Source organism: Maylandia zebra, linkage group LG20, assembly GCF_041146795.1.
Source record: "Maylandia zebra isolate NMK-2024a linkage group LG20, Mzebra_GT3a, whole genome shotgun sequence".
NCBI classification, from domain to species: domain Eukaryota; kingdom Metazoa; phylum Chordata; class Actinopteri; order Cichliformes; family Cichlidae; genus Maylandia; species Maylandia zebra.
Window position 1 is genome coordinate 752,163 of NC_135186.1, and position 16,905 is coordinate 769,067.

At 41.7% G+C, this 16,905-nt stretch overlaps 2 protein-coding genes across 4 annotated transcripts in view; one reads left to right on the top strand and one right to left on the bottom strand.

Annotated features, from left to right (window-relative positions):
- The window catches only part of cacna2d3a (calcium channel, voltage-dependent, alpha 2/delta subunit 3a), a 130,298-nt gene that overhangs the window by 18,849 nt on the left and 94,544 nt on the right, over positions 1-16,905 (bottom strand). For all 3 annotated transcript variants that reach the window (XM_076877974.1, XM_076877973.1, XM_076877972.1), the window contains 10 exons: positions 14,705-14,788; positions 14,461-14,532; positions 13,749-13,810; positions 13,531-13,598; positions 12,306-12,351; positions 11,751-11,848; positions 11,554-11,647; positions 11,249-11,344; positions 10,980-11,101; positions 10,117-10,194 (listed from right to left, as the gene is read on the bottom strand). In XM_076877974.1, coding sequence (XP_076734089.1) covers positions 10,117-10,194; positions 10,980-11,101; positions 11,249-11,344; positions 11,554-11,647; positions 11,751-11,848; positions 12,306-12,351; positions 13,531-13,598; positions 13,749-13,810; positions 14,461-14,532; positions 14,705-14,788 — 820 coding nt within the window. The remainder of the gene's footprint in view (positions 1-10,116; positions 10,195-10,979; positions 11,102-11,248; positions 11,345-11,553; positions 11,648-11,750; positions 11,849-12,305; positions 12,352-13,530; positions 13,599-13,748; positions 13,811-14,460; positions 14,533-14,704; positions 14,789-16,905) is intronic.
- On the top strand, positions 1,818-7,852 carry lrtm1 (leucine rich repeat transmembrane protein 1). The gene is made up of 4 exons (XM_004558880.6): positions 1,818-2,494; positions 4,100-4,484; positions 4,576-4,781; positions 6,508-7,852. The coding sequence occupies exons 1-4, from the start codon at positions 2,458-2,460 to the stop codon at positions 7,017-7,019; spliced, it is 1,140 nt and encodes a 379-aa protein (XP_004558937.1). The 5' UTR covers positions 1,818-2,457; the 3' UTR covers positions 7,020-7,852.

Here is a 16,905-nt window from a genome sequence, read left to right on the forward strand (position 1 = left end):
CATGAAGAGACATAAAATCCACTCTAAATCCATCCGATCACCAATCTTGTATAAGTGCAATCCCAGGCAGGGAGAGATGACAACGACTTAAAGTCCACAGGTATTTGGGGAGTCTAATAAGGATTGCGTAAATGTAAATGTCCATCAGTGCAGGACTGCATCTGAATGTTAGTGCTCTTGTGCATAACCAGAATTTGTTGAGCGTGCACATGCATCGAGTCACATTGCAGCTGCAGCTCAAAAAACACCTCTAGAACAAGCATGCACGCATACACAGAACAGAGAGAGAGGAGTGATTTTCACATTTGTTTGTGCATTCATGCAGCAGCAGTTCCACAGCACACGGGGTGGATCATGTCAACATCCTGCAGAATTGTCAGAGGATGAACAGAACAGGAGGATGCAGACAGACTTAACTGACCTCTCCTTCCTGTCTTCTTGTTGCATTAGACTTGATTCACTGCTGTTCAGCAATATAGAAATACTGGAAACAGCTAGTTTCAGCCTCCTAGCAGACACCCCTGTGGTATCAATTTCAAAATCCTGCATCGCCTTATTCTCAAGTTATCGCATTCGCAAGATTTTCAAACCTCTGACCTCATGAGATTTGAAATCAGCCATGATTTTCAGTAGACGCAAATATGACAGCATTTTGAAAATCCTCGCATTCACAAGATTTTCAGAAAACATGACCTCTGACCTTGAGGTCAAGGTCACTGAGATTCAAAGTCATCCAAGATTTTTAGTAGCTGGACCTTATCAATCAATTTGAAGCTTCTGCGTTGCCTAGTTCTCAACTCCTCTGATTCACACACTTGGGCATACACACCATCTGCCTTTAACAGAATAAAAGTCTGTTTTGGCTACATTGCAAACATTTGTGAATGAGATCATGCACAGATAGCATCTATGTAGCTTCCCCTTAAGGTTATTTCCACATGCACTGAAGCATCACAGGATATCACGTGATCACATGGTGATAATATGTGGCGTCCTAGTCAGAGGAGGACATGTTTTTTCCTCTGTTTCTTTTTAGGTAACTCGAGGAGACGTTCACACGTTACAGCACAAACACAGCAGACTGTCTGGGCATATCAACCATACGGGCTTTTAGCAAATACAAAGGTGTCATCACACATTTGAGGATGTATTTGCCTGTGTAGGCGTACAGAACCACTCCAGTGTGCAAGCGAATGTGTCGATTTGTCTTTATGTCTGTGTGTGTGTGTGCAAGTACATGGATTTATGTTTGCCTGCAGTAGTCGCTCAAGGTTAACTGAGCAAACCTTTAGTCATTTAGAACAATAATAATGAATTTAACATAAACTGGTGACACAAACTGACCTCAGGTTTAACATGACAGAACTGACATAATTGTCAGGCCCTTCAGCAGAGGGAAGAAGGGATGTAAATATGGATGGACAGGAGAGCAAATACCACAAAGGGTATTGCAGGACTGAGCCTGCATGTAAGCTTAATCATATTTATCATAATAATCTCTCCAATCCCTTCCTTTCTTCATTTTTTGCTTCTCCTTCAAGCCACCCATGAGTTTATACAAGCTTCACAGTCAATCCATCTACACGCACATACACACACGTATTAAAAAGAAAAATCCATGTAACTATATTGCAACCGCTACATATCCTAATGTGTGTGTGCATGCGTATGGGTGCATTCGTGCATTCTGTGTTGCTGTGCTGGGGGCGTGTTCTGCCAGCCCTTCTGCCCACGGCTCATGCATAATAGCATCCAACCATGCCACAGCAATGGGCATCCTCTGACAATGTTCGCTGCGTGCTGAAGTGTTTGAATATTTGTGCAGAGGCTGCAATCCAGATCTAATTTTGTCTAGTTCGGTTCTTGCCAGAGCAAATAGGAGGTAACGTGAATGTCAGTGAATGTGTTTGTGCTGTGATTTGAGAGGCACAGCTGTCCACTGAGAGATGACACACCATCACACTCACAAATGCAACTGGGGACAGGGAGAGCGAGGGAGCGAAGAGAGACAGAAGTGTTGATTTGGTTTGAAGAGCCGAAATTCAACATAAACGAGCAAGAGGAAATGTAAAAGATTAGGATGCAGAAAATTACAGGCAGAGGCAGAAAAAGAGGTTGAGAGATGGTAGGAGAGCAACAGGGAGAGAGAGATAAAGAGCAAGAGAGGAGAGAGAGAGAGCGCAAGCCAGGGAGAGAGAGGCAGAGCTTTCTAACTCCAGTGATTCCCAGACTGGCTGCCCGGCTGGCACTGAGCTCTGTGCTCTAATTCACCCGATCTGATGGGGTTTCATGCCCTTGCTGCCAGTGCTCGGGGTTTTAAGAGCAACACGGGTTTCTGCTGTTGATCTTAAATCTCTTCTCACCTGCTGACCATATCAGCCTGCACAGATGATTACCAGGACAAGCTAATCTCAGCCTTACTGACGGCTAATGGATCTTCAACTGAAACACCAGTAAATGCAAGTGGCCCAAAGACGACTGGCAGAAATGAGAGGTAGGTGCTCCATCAGAGGAAACAGCATAAAGAGCATTTGTGTGTGTCTGTGTGCGTATATGTAGATGGAAAGGCTGTTAAACTAGAATATTATGTAAACTGCTCCCTGACTATTGGAAAAGGGTTGCTTACGAAAGCTTTTGAATAAAAACTCTACATTTCTTGTAGCTATTTATGTTGGTACCAGGACAACTTAAAATGATGCTTGCTGCAGGTTGTGTTTGTCATGAAAAACTTCTTTGTAGGTGCTTTGGGCTGGAGGGACACATCAGAGCAAAGTGCCTCTCTGTTTTGTTGATCTCGTTCCACAAATGCTGTCAAAGAGCTCCACTGAGCCACTGCCGTGCTCATGCTTGTATGTTCCCTGTAAGCAGGACCGTTTGTGATCACGTGACTGAATTCATTCTTGCATATGGACAGTCATTTCAGTAACGAGGATGCAATTATCACAGGTCGTTGCACTGTATTAAATCTCAACCCAGCCATGTTATGATGCGCTTTGTTTGGGGCAAGTCAAATAAAAGCTGCAAAGGCAACACCGCCAAGAGCCACTGTACCAAACAAACACCTGACATTAGAGCACCTGCGCCTGGATATCTCCACACTTGTACAACGTAATCCGAGAAGTCCACCAGCTAAACAGAGATAAAATGATGCTTTTAACTGCATGTTAGAAAATAGAAGACTGCGTTAAAATGTGGTTTATTTAAAGAATGTAGCGGTGAGATAAAGTCATTCTGGTGCAAACTGCAGAATGTTTTAAATTATTATTTTTTGCTACCTAATTCATGTTAACGTTCTTTGTGGTTGGTTATTTATTGTGTTGTTAGCTGCAGAGTGTTGCCTAAGAGCTCCTGCAGGGTAAAGACATAATTTATAAAAATATTTGATCAGAGGAACATGGAGCTTCTGTTCCGATGAAAACAGATGCGATGCAGCATGTCCATCTATTCACCAGATATGTTTGTGACTTGTGAGCTAGCTACATTTACAGGCTTGGGTCAGAGCTTCATTTCATTGAGCCTCGAGCTAGTCAAGCCAAGCTATAAATACTGCTGTAATGTTCCAGAAGGAATGGACATGAAGTTATCTCAAAGGGAATCAGACACCTAATATGTGCTGCGTATGGATTTGTGTGTGGGTGAGGGGTTATGCGGCTTTGGCAAAGTCACCAAAGGCCCCTGTCTAAGGGGGTGGGAGGTGGGAGTTGGCATATTAGCAGAAGTTTACTTTCTTGTTTATTATACAAAAAAACAATGCAAAAAAAGCAAAGAAAAAAGTTACATATTCAAGCCAAAAATGACACAATCCTGTATTTTGTTTTCCCCAGATTAAAATAAGTTATTTCTGTTATTATATACTACAGAAAATATAGCGACAAAATAAACTGCAAATCATCGAACGCCGTTTTATTTACATGGAGACTAGACTGTAACACTGTGGTGTGAATCAATTGCAATTATGTAACAGTACTGCAGGATATTATTGAACACTTTTGAAAGCTGTAGAATGAAGGGTTACAGTGCACCTTCATTTCTGACACGCAGCTGCAAATATTCCACTTTTACACGTCTGATCCACTAATGCGTCCCTTTGTTTCCACAGCGATACTGGTGTGTGCTGTCCTCTCACTCCTGTCTTTGTCACATGCCTGTCCGAAGGAGTGTAGCTGCAACAGCAACACCAAAGCAGTAGACTGCCGGGGTCGAGGACTGTATGACATCCCGCGACGACTGCATCCAGACACCCAGGAATTATACCTTCAAGATAATCGCATCAGGGGGCTTGGATCAATGGCTTTCAGGGAAATACCCCTTGTTCGCATTCTCGATATATCTAATAACTCTATAACAACAATTTCGCCGACTGCTCTGCTTGGGCTGAGAATGCTGCAGCGACTCAGCCTGGCTCACAACAACCTGAGGGAGCTCGACAAGCGGCTGCTTGGACCTATCCGCTCACTTTCACACCTTGACCTCTCACACAACAGGTTAGACCTTGATGCTAGAAAAAAAAGTTACGTTCCCTGATTTGATTTCGCATGACTCTCATTTTATTTTGTTTCGTTTCCCTTTCACCAGCCTGTGGGGTTTGCCGGGAGCCATGGGGGACAGTTTGAGGAACCTCAGCCACCTGGGGCTAGCACACAACAGGCTGACACGATTAGATCGTTCCCTGTTGGAGGCCCTGACACACCTGGACAGCCTTGCACTACGCAGCAACCCCTGGAGGTGTGACTGCCAACTTATAGGCCTCAAACTCTGGCTGGAGACCTACCTCTTTAAAGGTCAGACCACTATCAGCTCTAGGCAGCGACTGGGAAACTTCCATAACATTTCCAAGGTTCATCCATAACAACGCCTTTCTTGCTGGGCAAAGTGCTGATTGTAATATTTAATCACAGCAGTACAAGAAATGCATGGGAATAAATCTACAGCAAGCCAGAGGTCAGGATGCAACAAGTGAATATTCTTAAAAAGAAGAACAGAACTTTATAAAAATGTGGGATTTCAGCATAAAAATGTCTCCAAATGAATATCCTGCTGAGAATTTTTCATTGAAGAGACTATCAGCGTTAACTGTTAATACAGAGATGGTCATTTCCAGCTGCAATAATGTATATCTGTATACAGTATCTCTGCTCTGGCACAACTTAGCAGCAAGACGCCGGCATAGAACATACGAAGCATCAATGACAACAGATCAGACAAAGCATGAAAGGAGGATGTGATGTGAAAGGAGGTTGCAAAGAAGCTTGCAGACAAGCTGAGCGTTGCTTTGTATGTATTAAAACTTAAAGTTGTACTCTGATCTTTGAGCAGGTTGCATCATATCTCAGACTAATTATAGAGGAAAATGCCTGATTTTGCACCTCGGCCAATGCAGTTGCCCTTTGAAAAACCTGGAAACTATATTTTATATATATATATATATATATATATTTATTTACTGGGGGTACTCATGATTACAGGGGAGCTCATCAAATGTCATCTGTATGGGGAACGAGTTAATGATAGTTAATTGTTTTTTTAGTTTTTAAAATATTAAATCAGTCCGCTTGAGAATCTACTGAACACGGTGCACTGCAGCTCTTATAACTGTGGTCTTCAGCTACACAGTGAAGATTAAGAGTTCTTTGTTACTGTGAAACACATTATTTTCCACGCAAAACTAAATCCAGCACGCATTAGATAGCAAAATTACCACTGTATAATGAAAGCCGGGCGTGCATGGAGCTGGCTGGCACGCCTACATGCCTATGTCACCCTGACACAGCTTTCATCTTACAGGCTGAAAATTCTAATTACTACAAAACAGAACAACGAATCCAGATACAATAATGCATGCTTAACAGAAAACCAGTGGTTAATAACACAAGCAGAGTCACAGTGTGTGACAGAGCATGCTTTACAAGAAAACAGAGCGATGAATATTAGCCTCCTAAGACCCGAACTCTTCCTCGGCAGCATTTTGAATTTCTCTTTGATATTTGGGCACATTGGCGCCCGATGAATGTAAAAACAAAGAATTACCAGATTTTTTTTAACCTTATTTTTGTTTTTATGAAAAATGAGAGCCACATATGAGGATATTCGTGTAAAATGTTGATAGAACAGTAGCAGGATAATGTCCTCGTAAGTGGATATCAGGCCCTTGTAGATAAAAATTGAGTATTTTGATCTAAATAACCCAAAATGTGACGTCCACATATGTGGACGCAGGTCCTAAAGTGATTTATGGTACATACAGAAGGCAGTTGACCCATGTTACTCAGCTCTAGTGATCCAACTTCTTTTAATCACATAACACTTGCTAATGTGGCCGTTTACAGTAATATATCCTAGACTAAAAACACAAATATAAATGAGCTAGTGCAAGCTTAGCTGATGAGTATGACTGAGGTTTTCTCTGTAAGCTGCTGCAAAGGATACTTGGTGATTAAGTTATGAACAACTGACACAACCTTCAAAACTCAGTGTTGGTCATTTCTAACTATTAAACTCTGACCCCAGGTGGAGTGGTGGATGAAGTGCTTTGCTCCCAACCAGAAGAAATGAAGGACAGAGACCTGCAGAAGATCCCTTACCAGCTCTTCCATGTCTGTATGACTACAAGCTACCATTACCTATTTGCCAACATACACCACCTTGAGTCTGAGAGACTACTACAAAGTCACACCCATGGCAACCACGCTCATCCTTCTAGCCATGCTCTCCACGTCCCCATGGCGATGGGGGAGGGATTTGGTGGTGGAGGTGGAGGTGGCATGGCAGAGTGCGAAACTAAGCAGAAGCCACGGCCCGTCAACCTGCGGCACGCTATTGCCACAGTGATCATCACCGGTGTAGTGTGTGGGATCGTGTGTCTGATGATGCTGGCTGCCGCGGTGTACGGATGCGCCTACGCCGCTATCATGGCCAAATATCAGCGGGAGTTAAAGAAGAATGAGGAACTAGCGGCAGCGCAGGGTGCAGATCACGCCACAGCAGATGAGAAGGAACCACTGGAGAACGCCATCGCCTAGGAGACGACAACTACCCCGAGACTTAAAACCTGGGCCTCAACCCTTTAACCTAATTGTCTGCGGATGTGCCACGCGTGTGCTTGTGCATGTATGTGCGCGAGAGATTATTTATTTGCGAGTATGTTCACCTCATTTCTGAGACTTGGGTAGCTAAACTCCACAGGTATCTATGCACTGATCAGAAGAGTGTCTTCTGCTGTATGCGGGTTTGAAGGACAGGCCAAAGAATTCCAACATTCGTTTTGTCTAAGAAAAGCATATCACTGATATATTTATAACTGTGTACTTGTAGGTATAATCGTGAAGCTCTTGTATTTAAAAAATGGACTTTAGAGTTTGGTTGTCGTTTGGTTGTTATTCGTAATTTTGATAACTCATAGTAGGCAGCTGCTGTCAGTCCTGTCGCATCACTGATGTGAGTGTATGTGAACGAGGTTGTGTTTTTATCTGTGACTGAGCGTGTGTGAAAGCGTACTGTACTGTACGCACATATTACAGATGCGTCTGTGCCTAATAATGTGACACAGGTTTGAGGAGGAAGTGTTTTCTTAAAGGATATTTTTCCGTTTGTGACGTTAAAAATGAGAAATTCGCTGAAGCAATAATGAAACAAACTAAAACAACAACACAACTCGGATTCAGCCTTGTTGTTTTTCTCTTCACTTTGTGGGTCTGCATTATCGTCACGCTGCACACACACACACACACACACAGACACACACTAAGTTTTAGAACTACAGGTTTTGAGAACAGTCCTGTTTGTGATTTTATGCTGATGGTAGTCATGTCCTACAATATGTATTATATATAATAAAGGGAAGCGTTTTACCTGATCAGTATACTGCCAGTTAATTTGATAAGGTCCTTAAAATATTGTTTAAGGAGGGGAAATCTGGGGAGATTTGCTCATGCTGGAGAGAAATCAACTCGTGAAATATTATTTATACATATAAAAACATTATTTTAATGTCTAAATCAGAAGAAAACAGTAACACAACTCAATACACTGTTCTGTAAGACAGTGTAAGACCCTCAGGCGAAAATGCCTCCGACAGTAGTTACAGTTACAGTGAAATGAGGGCTATCTGTGTGGATGTCTTTGCCCATGTCAGCTTAATGATCCGCTGAAACGATGGCATATCTGTAACAATTTGGGACTTCTGAGGGAAACATCGGGAGATGCACATTTGACATTATATTTTTTGCATCTTTTATTTTATTACAAGCAAAATGTCTCGAGAAGAAACAGAAAATATGAAAATATATTTTTCCTGTGTCTATTAGAAAAAACTATTATTATCGATTTTTGGAGAGTTTCGATTACTCAGCGCAGTGAGACAGACGAACGTGCAGAAATGCTTTAGGTTTAAATGCCGTGACTTTCATGGTTTTGTGTATATCAGGGTAGGAGACTCACTGCACGTGTCTTGGGATGTGACCACAAACACTGATCCACACGCAAGCGGACTGGAATACAAATGCGTGCCTATGTATGCACATATTAAAATTGTGACTCGATGTCTGCAGGGCCAGTGGTATGTGATGTCATCAGCCTGTCCTGTTAAGTTAGCGTGTTCGCGTATTCACAAGTCCACAGCTCAGTGGAGCGCAGTGCAGTGAAAACTGGCCCTAACCGCCCTACGCTCAATTTGCATTCTAGCCTACATCTCTCCTCCCATCTGACTCTCTTATATAAAATCATCCGCACAGACACCCCCTGCTGCTCTGACAAACGTGATCATCAGTGCCGTACATCAGCACCCACTCCAACAATAAGGTCTTCTAAAAGTCTTGATGCTGACTAGTCATTTGCATTGCTGCTGAGTAGGATTTGAGAGAATGTTGTTATCTTAAAACTACAGTGATCAAGTCATCAGGGTCAAATAATCCTGTGGGCTGGTGTAAACTGTGGGCTGCTTGTGTAGCATTCTGCTGGAAACCTGATGCATACGCTGTGTGCATGCATGTGTGCATGCTTGTGTGTCTGCGTGCGCCGTGGCAGCGCACAGACTCTCCCATCTCTGTCCTTCTGCTCCAGTGGTTTCCCCCTGGCCAAGAATACCCACAATGCACTGCTTTCATGTCAGCGCATCCAGGCACCGTGAAATAATTTTCTCTCCCACTGCCCTTTTATTTGGTCTCTTATTTTATCACTGCTAGCCCGAAAGACTTCCCTCGTGTTTCTCTCCACATCAAACCGTGTTCTGGGATTTCTCCACTGGCACGAAGCTGGTCGTCATGTGTTGACGAGAGCGTGGACACAGATCCTTAGTCTTTGGTCCTTTGTGTATATTTTCGCCAGTGGAAAGGATGGCTGTACTTCACAAGTGTGCTTCACTATATGTGACTAGAACAATTCATTGATTTAAAACTCTAATCTAAATGTTAAAAACAGTGAGGAAGCAGGATCATCTATACCAATTACTACGAATAAACCATCACAAAACTTTCATAACTCAACTGACCTATACTCACTGTAACACTGACTCTTCCTGTGGCTTTGGGGAGAGTTAGATTATAAACAAATGTCCTAAAAATATAACCTAGTGACAGAGAAACCATATGTATGCCTGCATGTCTGTCCTCCTCCCCCTTTTCCCCTCCTTCCATTTATTCTTTTCCTCTGTAACTGAGATAATGGTAACTCAACAAGAGCCATGAACTTTCTGACTGCACCAAGTTGCACTGTATGGGCGTTACATTGTGGGGCTTCTGAGTCACCAGGATGTGAGATGAGGCAGGCCACAAAGAAATCATCTAGGCTGCAATATGCTTTAAACAGACACAGAGGCATAAGAAAAAAACGCACGAAAGGCACTTACATGCAGACTTTCAGCTTTAATTTGAAGCAGTGTTCCACTGATATGCAGTAATTAAGCATAATTACTAAAGGATGTAACAATCTATTGTAAAATGCAGGGGTAAACACACAGACATGGGCAGGGAGTGTTTCACCTCAAAGTGGAAGAGAGGTGTGGGGAGACAAGTGTAAACTGGGGAAAATGAAGCCGTGTAAGGTTCTGTGGATGTGGGTGTGCGTATAGGTGAGTGGGTGTAAAACAAAAATACAGGAAGACACACTTGCGTGCTCGCTTACCTGCAGCTATTGGTGATTTCCTCTCATCCAAAAGCTGAATAGCAGTACTGGCCAAAACAACACTCTTGTTCTCCGACCCTGAAACGCACACAAAAGCACACACAAATACAAACGACAAAGACACGCAGAGTTCACATATCAGTCATATCATAATTCCTTATATTATTTCTGAACTGACCACAGGGAGATTGGAGAGAGGAACGCTGATCATAGATACCACAGAGCCCTATTTATGGCTGCAGCTAACTACCACAGTCCTGAGAGGAAGAGTGCATCCAAGGCAAGTCCGGCGAGTAAATAAGAGGCTTTCAGATCACTTGTATTAGCTGGCACTAATGGAAACCCTGAGGCTGAGAACAGATGAGAGCACATTCTGCCTCTGGAGGAGAAACCCTTTTCTTAGAGAAACAGTTACACTGAATATGCGCGAGGGGCTTGTGTGTATGTGGGTCTTTTTGTGACTCTGTGTGCGTCTGTATTTGTGTTCTGGGCAAGTCACTATGGAAAGGGCTGAACCTCTTCCTAATGTATCTTATTTCAAGCCACAGCAATCAGTGCGATCCACAAGAACACAGCCCAGAATTAATAAGAGAGGAAGGGGAGGTACAGATGCACGGCCAGAGAAAACAGCCAAAAATGGGTGAAAGAGGGACAGAGAACATTTCAAAGGGTCCTTTTAAAACCACATTAGTGTATTCAATTAGTTTACAAAATATAAGCTTCTTTAGAAAATATAATGACTGTGTTTTTTAACTCGTGGGTTCCAGTGTCGTCAGTTCACTATAATGAGGATTTAACGGTACCGATGTTTCCTCAAACACAGAGACAACATCATCACCATCCAAATGAAAGTCACGACTAACCTGTGTTAAAAGGCAGAGAGTAAACAAAGGTACCAGGAACTTGTTCTGCCGCTCTCTTGTACCACAGGGGAAAGTGGTCGGCATTGAACACCCCCTCTCGGTCTTCAGCTGTCAGAAAGTCTCTTAAAGCAGACGGGAAACAGAGAATACAAATGACGCACACGACACACCAAATATACAAACTGGAATCGTAAACAACACTAAAGTCAACACAAACATCAGGCCGTGTTCATGCGCACACACTGTATGCGTGCAGTCAGAAAACGTACTTGCTTGTAAGTTCATCTGGCACCACAAACAGGTTAATCCTGGACAGGCCTGTTCTCGTGCCCAGGTAAGCTATCTCCACTCCTTTATCAGAATTCCTGTATCATGTGACAAATGAATATCCGGCTGTTGTGAATTCATTTTAAGCCAAAGAAATCAGTAACTGTGCTAAATTATTAACATTTTAGCTGTGCAAATATATGCTCCATATTATGGTATTTTCTATTTCAAAGAGGAATAAAATCCAACATAAATAACAACATCATTTCACTTTCCTTTTATTTTAAAGGGTAATAAGGTGACATACTCTGACTTATTAAGCACAAGGCTGGTCCAGTAGGCTTCCAATGGAGCGGTCACCACTGCATCAAAGAGAACTTCCTGAATCAGCTCCTTGTCACCTAACAGGACAAAGGCAAAAAGGCACATTTCCACACGTGAAGCTTGTTCATTAACTTGCTAATAACATATAAAATATGGGGGCTGTAAATGAGCATAACTAACAATATAAGTGGGGTTCGTGCCCACTGAGGTACAGTTTAATTGCCTCTATCTGACTCAGGTAGCGGTGCTCTGGGTGCTCATCTGTGTTGCAGTATGTCCTGTAACATGACAAGAGAGAAAAATATGAGCGTTTGTTAGAGTCACAACCAACTTCAGATCAGTTCCTTTCTTAAAACTGTAATCGCTTTAGTTTTGGTCACATAATCCAGTTGCTTTCAGTTGCTTTTGGATTGCAAAGCATCTCCAGTGAATAAAACCTGAGGTAGAAGGAAGACACTTCTTTTCATTTACAAGCATTAGTTTGAAAAGCATTTATTGTAATGTGTTTAGATGTTGGTTCCCAAGCCTGGAGACCACAAGTCATCAAGTGACACAAACAATCAAGTCAAAGTTCTGCAGATCCCAAAAACTGTTGTAGAGCTGTTGTATTTCAGCTGACATCAAACCTAACTTTGATTTATTTTTATGATTTGGCAGTATTTTAGGATTTAGCCCAATAAAGATGTCCTTTGAGTAAGGGACGGGGATAAAACAGCGGCGGGAATATACTCTTACCATTCGTCTGCCAGGGCTACATCAGGATGCTCCAAGTCATGAAGTCCTGTAAAAAAGAAAACGTGAAAACTATTTGGTTCAAAACAAATACGCAAAAACACTCAATATGAAGTCATAATAATAGGGCTAGGCATCTACATCTCCACTGCGCACACTTAAACACACACCGGGGGATGAAAAATGTGTTTTTTGAATGGATGTGACAGCTCTGATTAGATCAGGAAGAGCCAAGTCATGCTCTGAGCGCTCTGTGTGATGGACATGTTTAGAGAAACACACAGACAGACACACACACCACCACCACCGCATGAATATTAACATGCATGGGGACTGACGTGAAAACAGACATGCATGCACGTGGAGAAACACACAAGCAGGAGCAGACATACAACACTGTCAGGAGAAGGACGCACAACACACCTAAGGAGCCGCAAAGGGGAATATTTAACTTCCTGTGAAGTTGTGGCTTTTTAAATCACTACATGAAGAGAAAGACTAGACAAAAAGTGTCTACAGGTTTGAAGAGGAACTGGTTACGTTGGGCCAAAGAGGAGAAGTTAGAAGACTTTACATACCCAACACAGTTTATAAAACATGATGAATGTTTACTGATTTAATCAGATTATCTAATGTCAACTTCATCCAGTCACAACATCAAATGTTATTTTAACCTTCGTGTAATATTAATCCCTTAATACAATAATCATAAGATTTGAACGGGCATAGTTAATGTCAGAATCCAGCTTTTTCTGCACAAATATCACCGAGGATGGAAAAGTATTTCTTCTTGTTATTGTTTTTAAAAACAGGCCGTTTTATTGGTTCTGACTAATCATTCTGCAAAGAGACTTTTATACCATGCATTCCTAGAAAATGATATCCAAATATATTTTTATTAAACATTTTTGTCCTAAAATAACTTTAGAAAGTGCATTTTGTGATTGTGTTTTTATACAACAAAATAATAGAAAAGTATTATTATAATACTAAAAAGCTCTCTGTGATGCTGCATTTCATGTAGTGCTCAGAGAAGCATTTACAAACTAAACTAAACTACTTGCTGAGTGCTTGTTTAATGAGAAACAGAAAAACAAAGGCCCTTAGAAGAAGAAGAGGGATCGAGAGAGTGCGAGGGAGAGAAAAGTAGGAAAACAAAAATAAAAGCAACAACAAAAACAACAACAACACAGAAATGAGTCAGAAAGCAAAAAGGCTGATTTCCTACCTTCCTCTACTGTCACGTTCCCCCTGAAGAAAAACTTCCCATGGCCTCTGGAAAGAGCAACCCCTAGACTAAAACAAACAAACAAAACAAACAAAAATAAACAAAAACCCCTAAAACAAAACAAACAAAACATATTTCCTAAAAATCTGTTGTCGTTTACAGATTAACCACCGGAAAATTCAGCTTCGTTAGCTTAAGGAAGTCTTCAGACTTCTTACCTGAAAGGAGTCCCTTTGATGTCTGTGTAGTAGTAATCATTGTGCAAAATCAGCACACGTTTCTGAAAGAGGTGAATATAGAGGCTGCGTTAAACGCCAGGCGGTGCTGTCTGATATCATTTCTTGCAATCTAGCGCCATCTAGTGGTGCAAGTAGTACAAGCTTCTGTTGGGCAGTCCTTAGCTGCAGATGGACATCAGTACATTCATAAAGAGTCTCTTGTGAGCGTCTCTGTCTCTCTATATAAATATAGATATACAATAATAATAATGATAATGTGTGTGTGTATGTGTGTGTGTGGATGTCTGTATAATATCTGTATATTAATCAGCCTAATCCAAATCGCTCTTTAATATGTGCGAACACACATTTAACACATTCACACATATCTACACACACCTTTCTCTCTCTCTGACAGGCAGGAAGTAAAGCAGAATCAACGGGCTGCTGTTTCCCCGTATTCAGCAACATGTGCTTTGTGGAGATAAGGGGCTCACACGCAGAGAGACACACACCAGTGCATGCACAGCAAACCAAATCAGAAACAAAATCCCCAAGTCAGTCCTGTACATCACTGAGCCAGCTGTAACAAGCCCTTAGCAGAGTGAATGCTTGCTGGTAAGTATTTTCTCTCGCTCAGCCTTTAGGACATTCTGACAAGTGCGTTGTTTGTGCGTTTTGTTGTTTTATTTCTGAACTTTGCATTTCTCACCCCTTTGTCTACACTCTTCTTCACCTCCATTGAGAAGATCCCCGTCTTCCTGTTGACCATTGCATTTCTTAGCTAGAAAGACAAAGCGCGCGCACACACACACACACACACACACACACACACACACACACACACACACACACACACACACACACACACACACACACACACAGTTGTGCTTGATGACACTGATTTTCAGAGCGCTGCTGTCCTGACACTTGATGCAGATTTACTAGTGTCTCACCGTGTCTTCCTTATCCTCCCATTCCACCTCAGACAGATCCACGCTGCTATAGTTCGGTTTTCTTCTCTTCTTGCCATCTCCATACTGCACAAACATCCCAACACACACATGCACGCACAATCAGAAATACTGGAAATGACATAACAGAAAGAGTATGCCAAACTACGGCAATTCTTTTGTTGTTCTGTTGTTGTTATCAGTTATCAAAACAAGCCATTGCATTTCACATAATGAAAATGTCATCACAACCTCCAAGAAAATGTTTGTATTTTGTTTTAAATAGTCTTGAACAATAGTTGTCCAGTGTCGCATGTTTGTTAAGCCACATAGCAACTGCACTGTGATCCAGTCAAGCAGGGGCGAAACTCAAGGGATGAACCAGTGTTGTGTGTACATATAATCTACAACTTGGCAAAGAATCTATTTTAAATTGAATCTTTACTTTGTTACTAACATGCACAAACACATCATTTATTCCCATTTATTTAGTTGAATGTATAAAAAGATAACAGAGTCTGACAGCTATAAAATACTATGTTTGCACCAACAAGGGCCACTAGCCAAAAACTTGGCACATCTTGGTGTGGATGGTGTTGCATGGTGGTTCTAGACAAAACTGTGCAGGTGACAGGCCAAATCTACATCAGATGAACCGTATATAAAAGTCATGTCCTTAAAAAACAGGAAAACAGTCCAGTGGACACCAAACACGGGACCTGAAGATCATCAGAAATAGTTTCAGTGGCATGGAGGCAATCATGGAGCCATTTTACCTCCTTTCTTTCCTTAAGAAGGGAAAGAGGGAAACAGACTGAGGTGTATAATAGCGAAGAAGAAACTGAGAAGATTAAATGAGCAAATACATGATAAATTATTACTGAACCAAAGAATTAATCTTTTGTAACAGAAAAGACTACAGAAAGAGTTTGATGAGTAGGTTGATATTGCTATCATAATTGACAGTTAAGTATGAAAGTAAACCCCGGAAGCCACCAGCCAATCTTTGTTTAACTGATACAGAAGCAAAAGTAAAAATGAGAGGGAATAGAGTTTTACATGGTTGCTGCTGCTGTTTCTTGCTTGTGGTTACTCAGTCATGCTGACAAATTACCTTTGGCTTTGAAAATTAGGACTGTGCTCTAATGTAAGAAGTAGCCACAGAAAGACAAGCAAGCAACTGTTGACAAACTATCTCCACATAATCCTGTTTGCACCTGCGCAATAATAGCAGAAGCTCGTTTTTCAAAGCTACTGTAATGAAAAAAAAGCAGGAGTGACACAAGAGAAACCAAAGCTTCAAAAATGTAAATGTACTTTGATGTAAGTGGCCAGATAGTTTTCACTGGTTAACATACAACAAAGAGACGATGGGAGTGGGCGGCTTCAATTGTGCAGAATGTGATGCAGCTTGCAGCACAGTTTCTAACAGCTTGTCTCACCAAACTACATGCATGAAAAAAGAAGAGGATCTTTTTACTCCATTCAAATCACATCTTTTTCAATAAGAAAAGGCTTATTTATTGAAACAGTGAGTTTTAAACAAAACAGTCAATACGTTTTCTGTTTGTTCCTGACCATCCCTTTTAATAATGGTCTGTATTTGTATAGCGCTTTTCTAGTCCCTAAGGACCCCAAAGCGCTTTACACATGCAGTCATTCACCCATTCACACACTGGTGATGGCAGCTACATTGTAGCTGTAATGACAGAGGCGAGGCTGCCGGACACTGACGCCACCGGGCCCTCTGACCACCTCCAGTAGGCAACGGGTGAAGTATCTTGCTCAAGGACACAACGACAGAGACTGTCCAAGCCGGGGCTCGAACCGGCAACCTTCCGATTACAAGGCGAACTCCCAACTCTTGAGCCACGATCGCCCCGTGATATGTTAATACGACTTTAACAGCATGGCCCACTTTATTAGTAGAGTTTTGCTTTATTTCTCGGTCAACTTCATAATTAATAACTTCATATTTCAGGGTAACAATCCAGTAAGTTCCACAACGTGCTGGACAAAGACAGTGTTGGTAGTTGTTGCCTCTGTACACAACCACAATCAACACTTGGCTGATGTGCAGACTTTAACCCAAGGAATTAAAAAAAAATGCATTAACTGTTTAGGTTAATTACAGCTGTTTTTATACATTTTCAGTGGCTCTTACCAGTGTTTGGATCTTTTTTAAATCCTCCATATTTCCATTC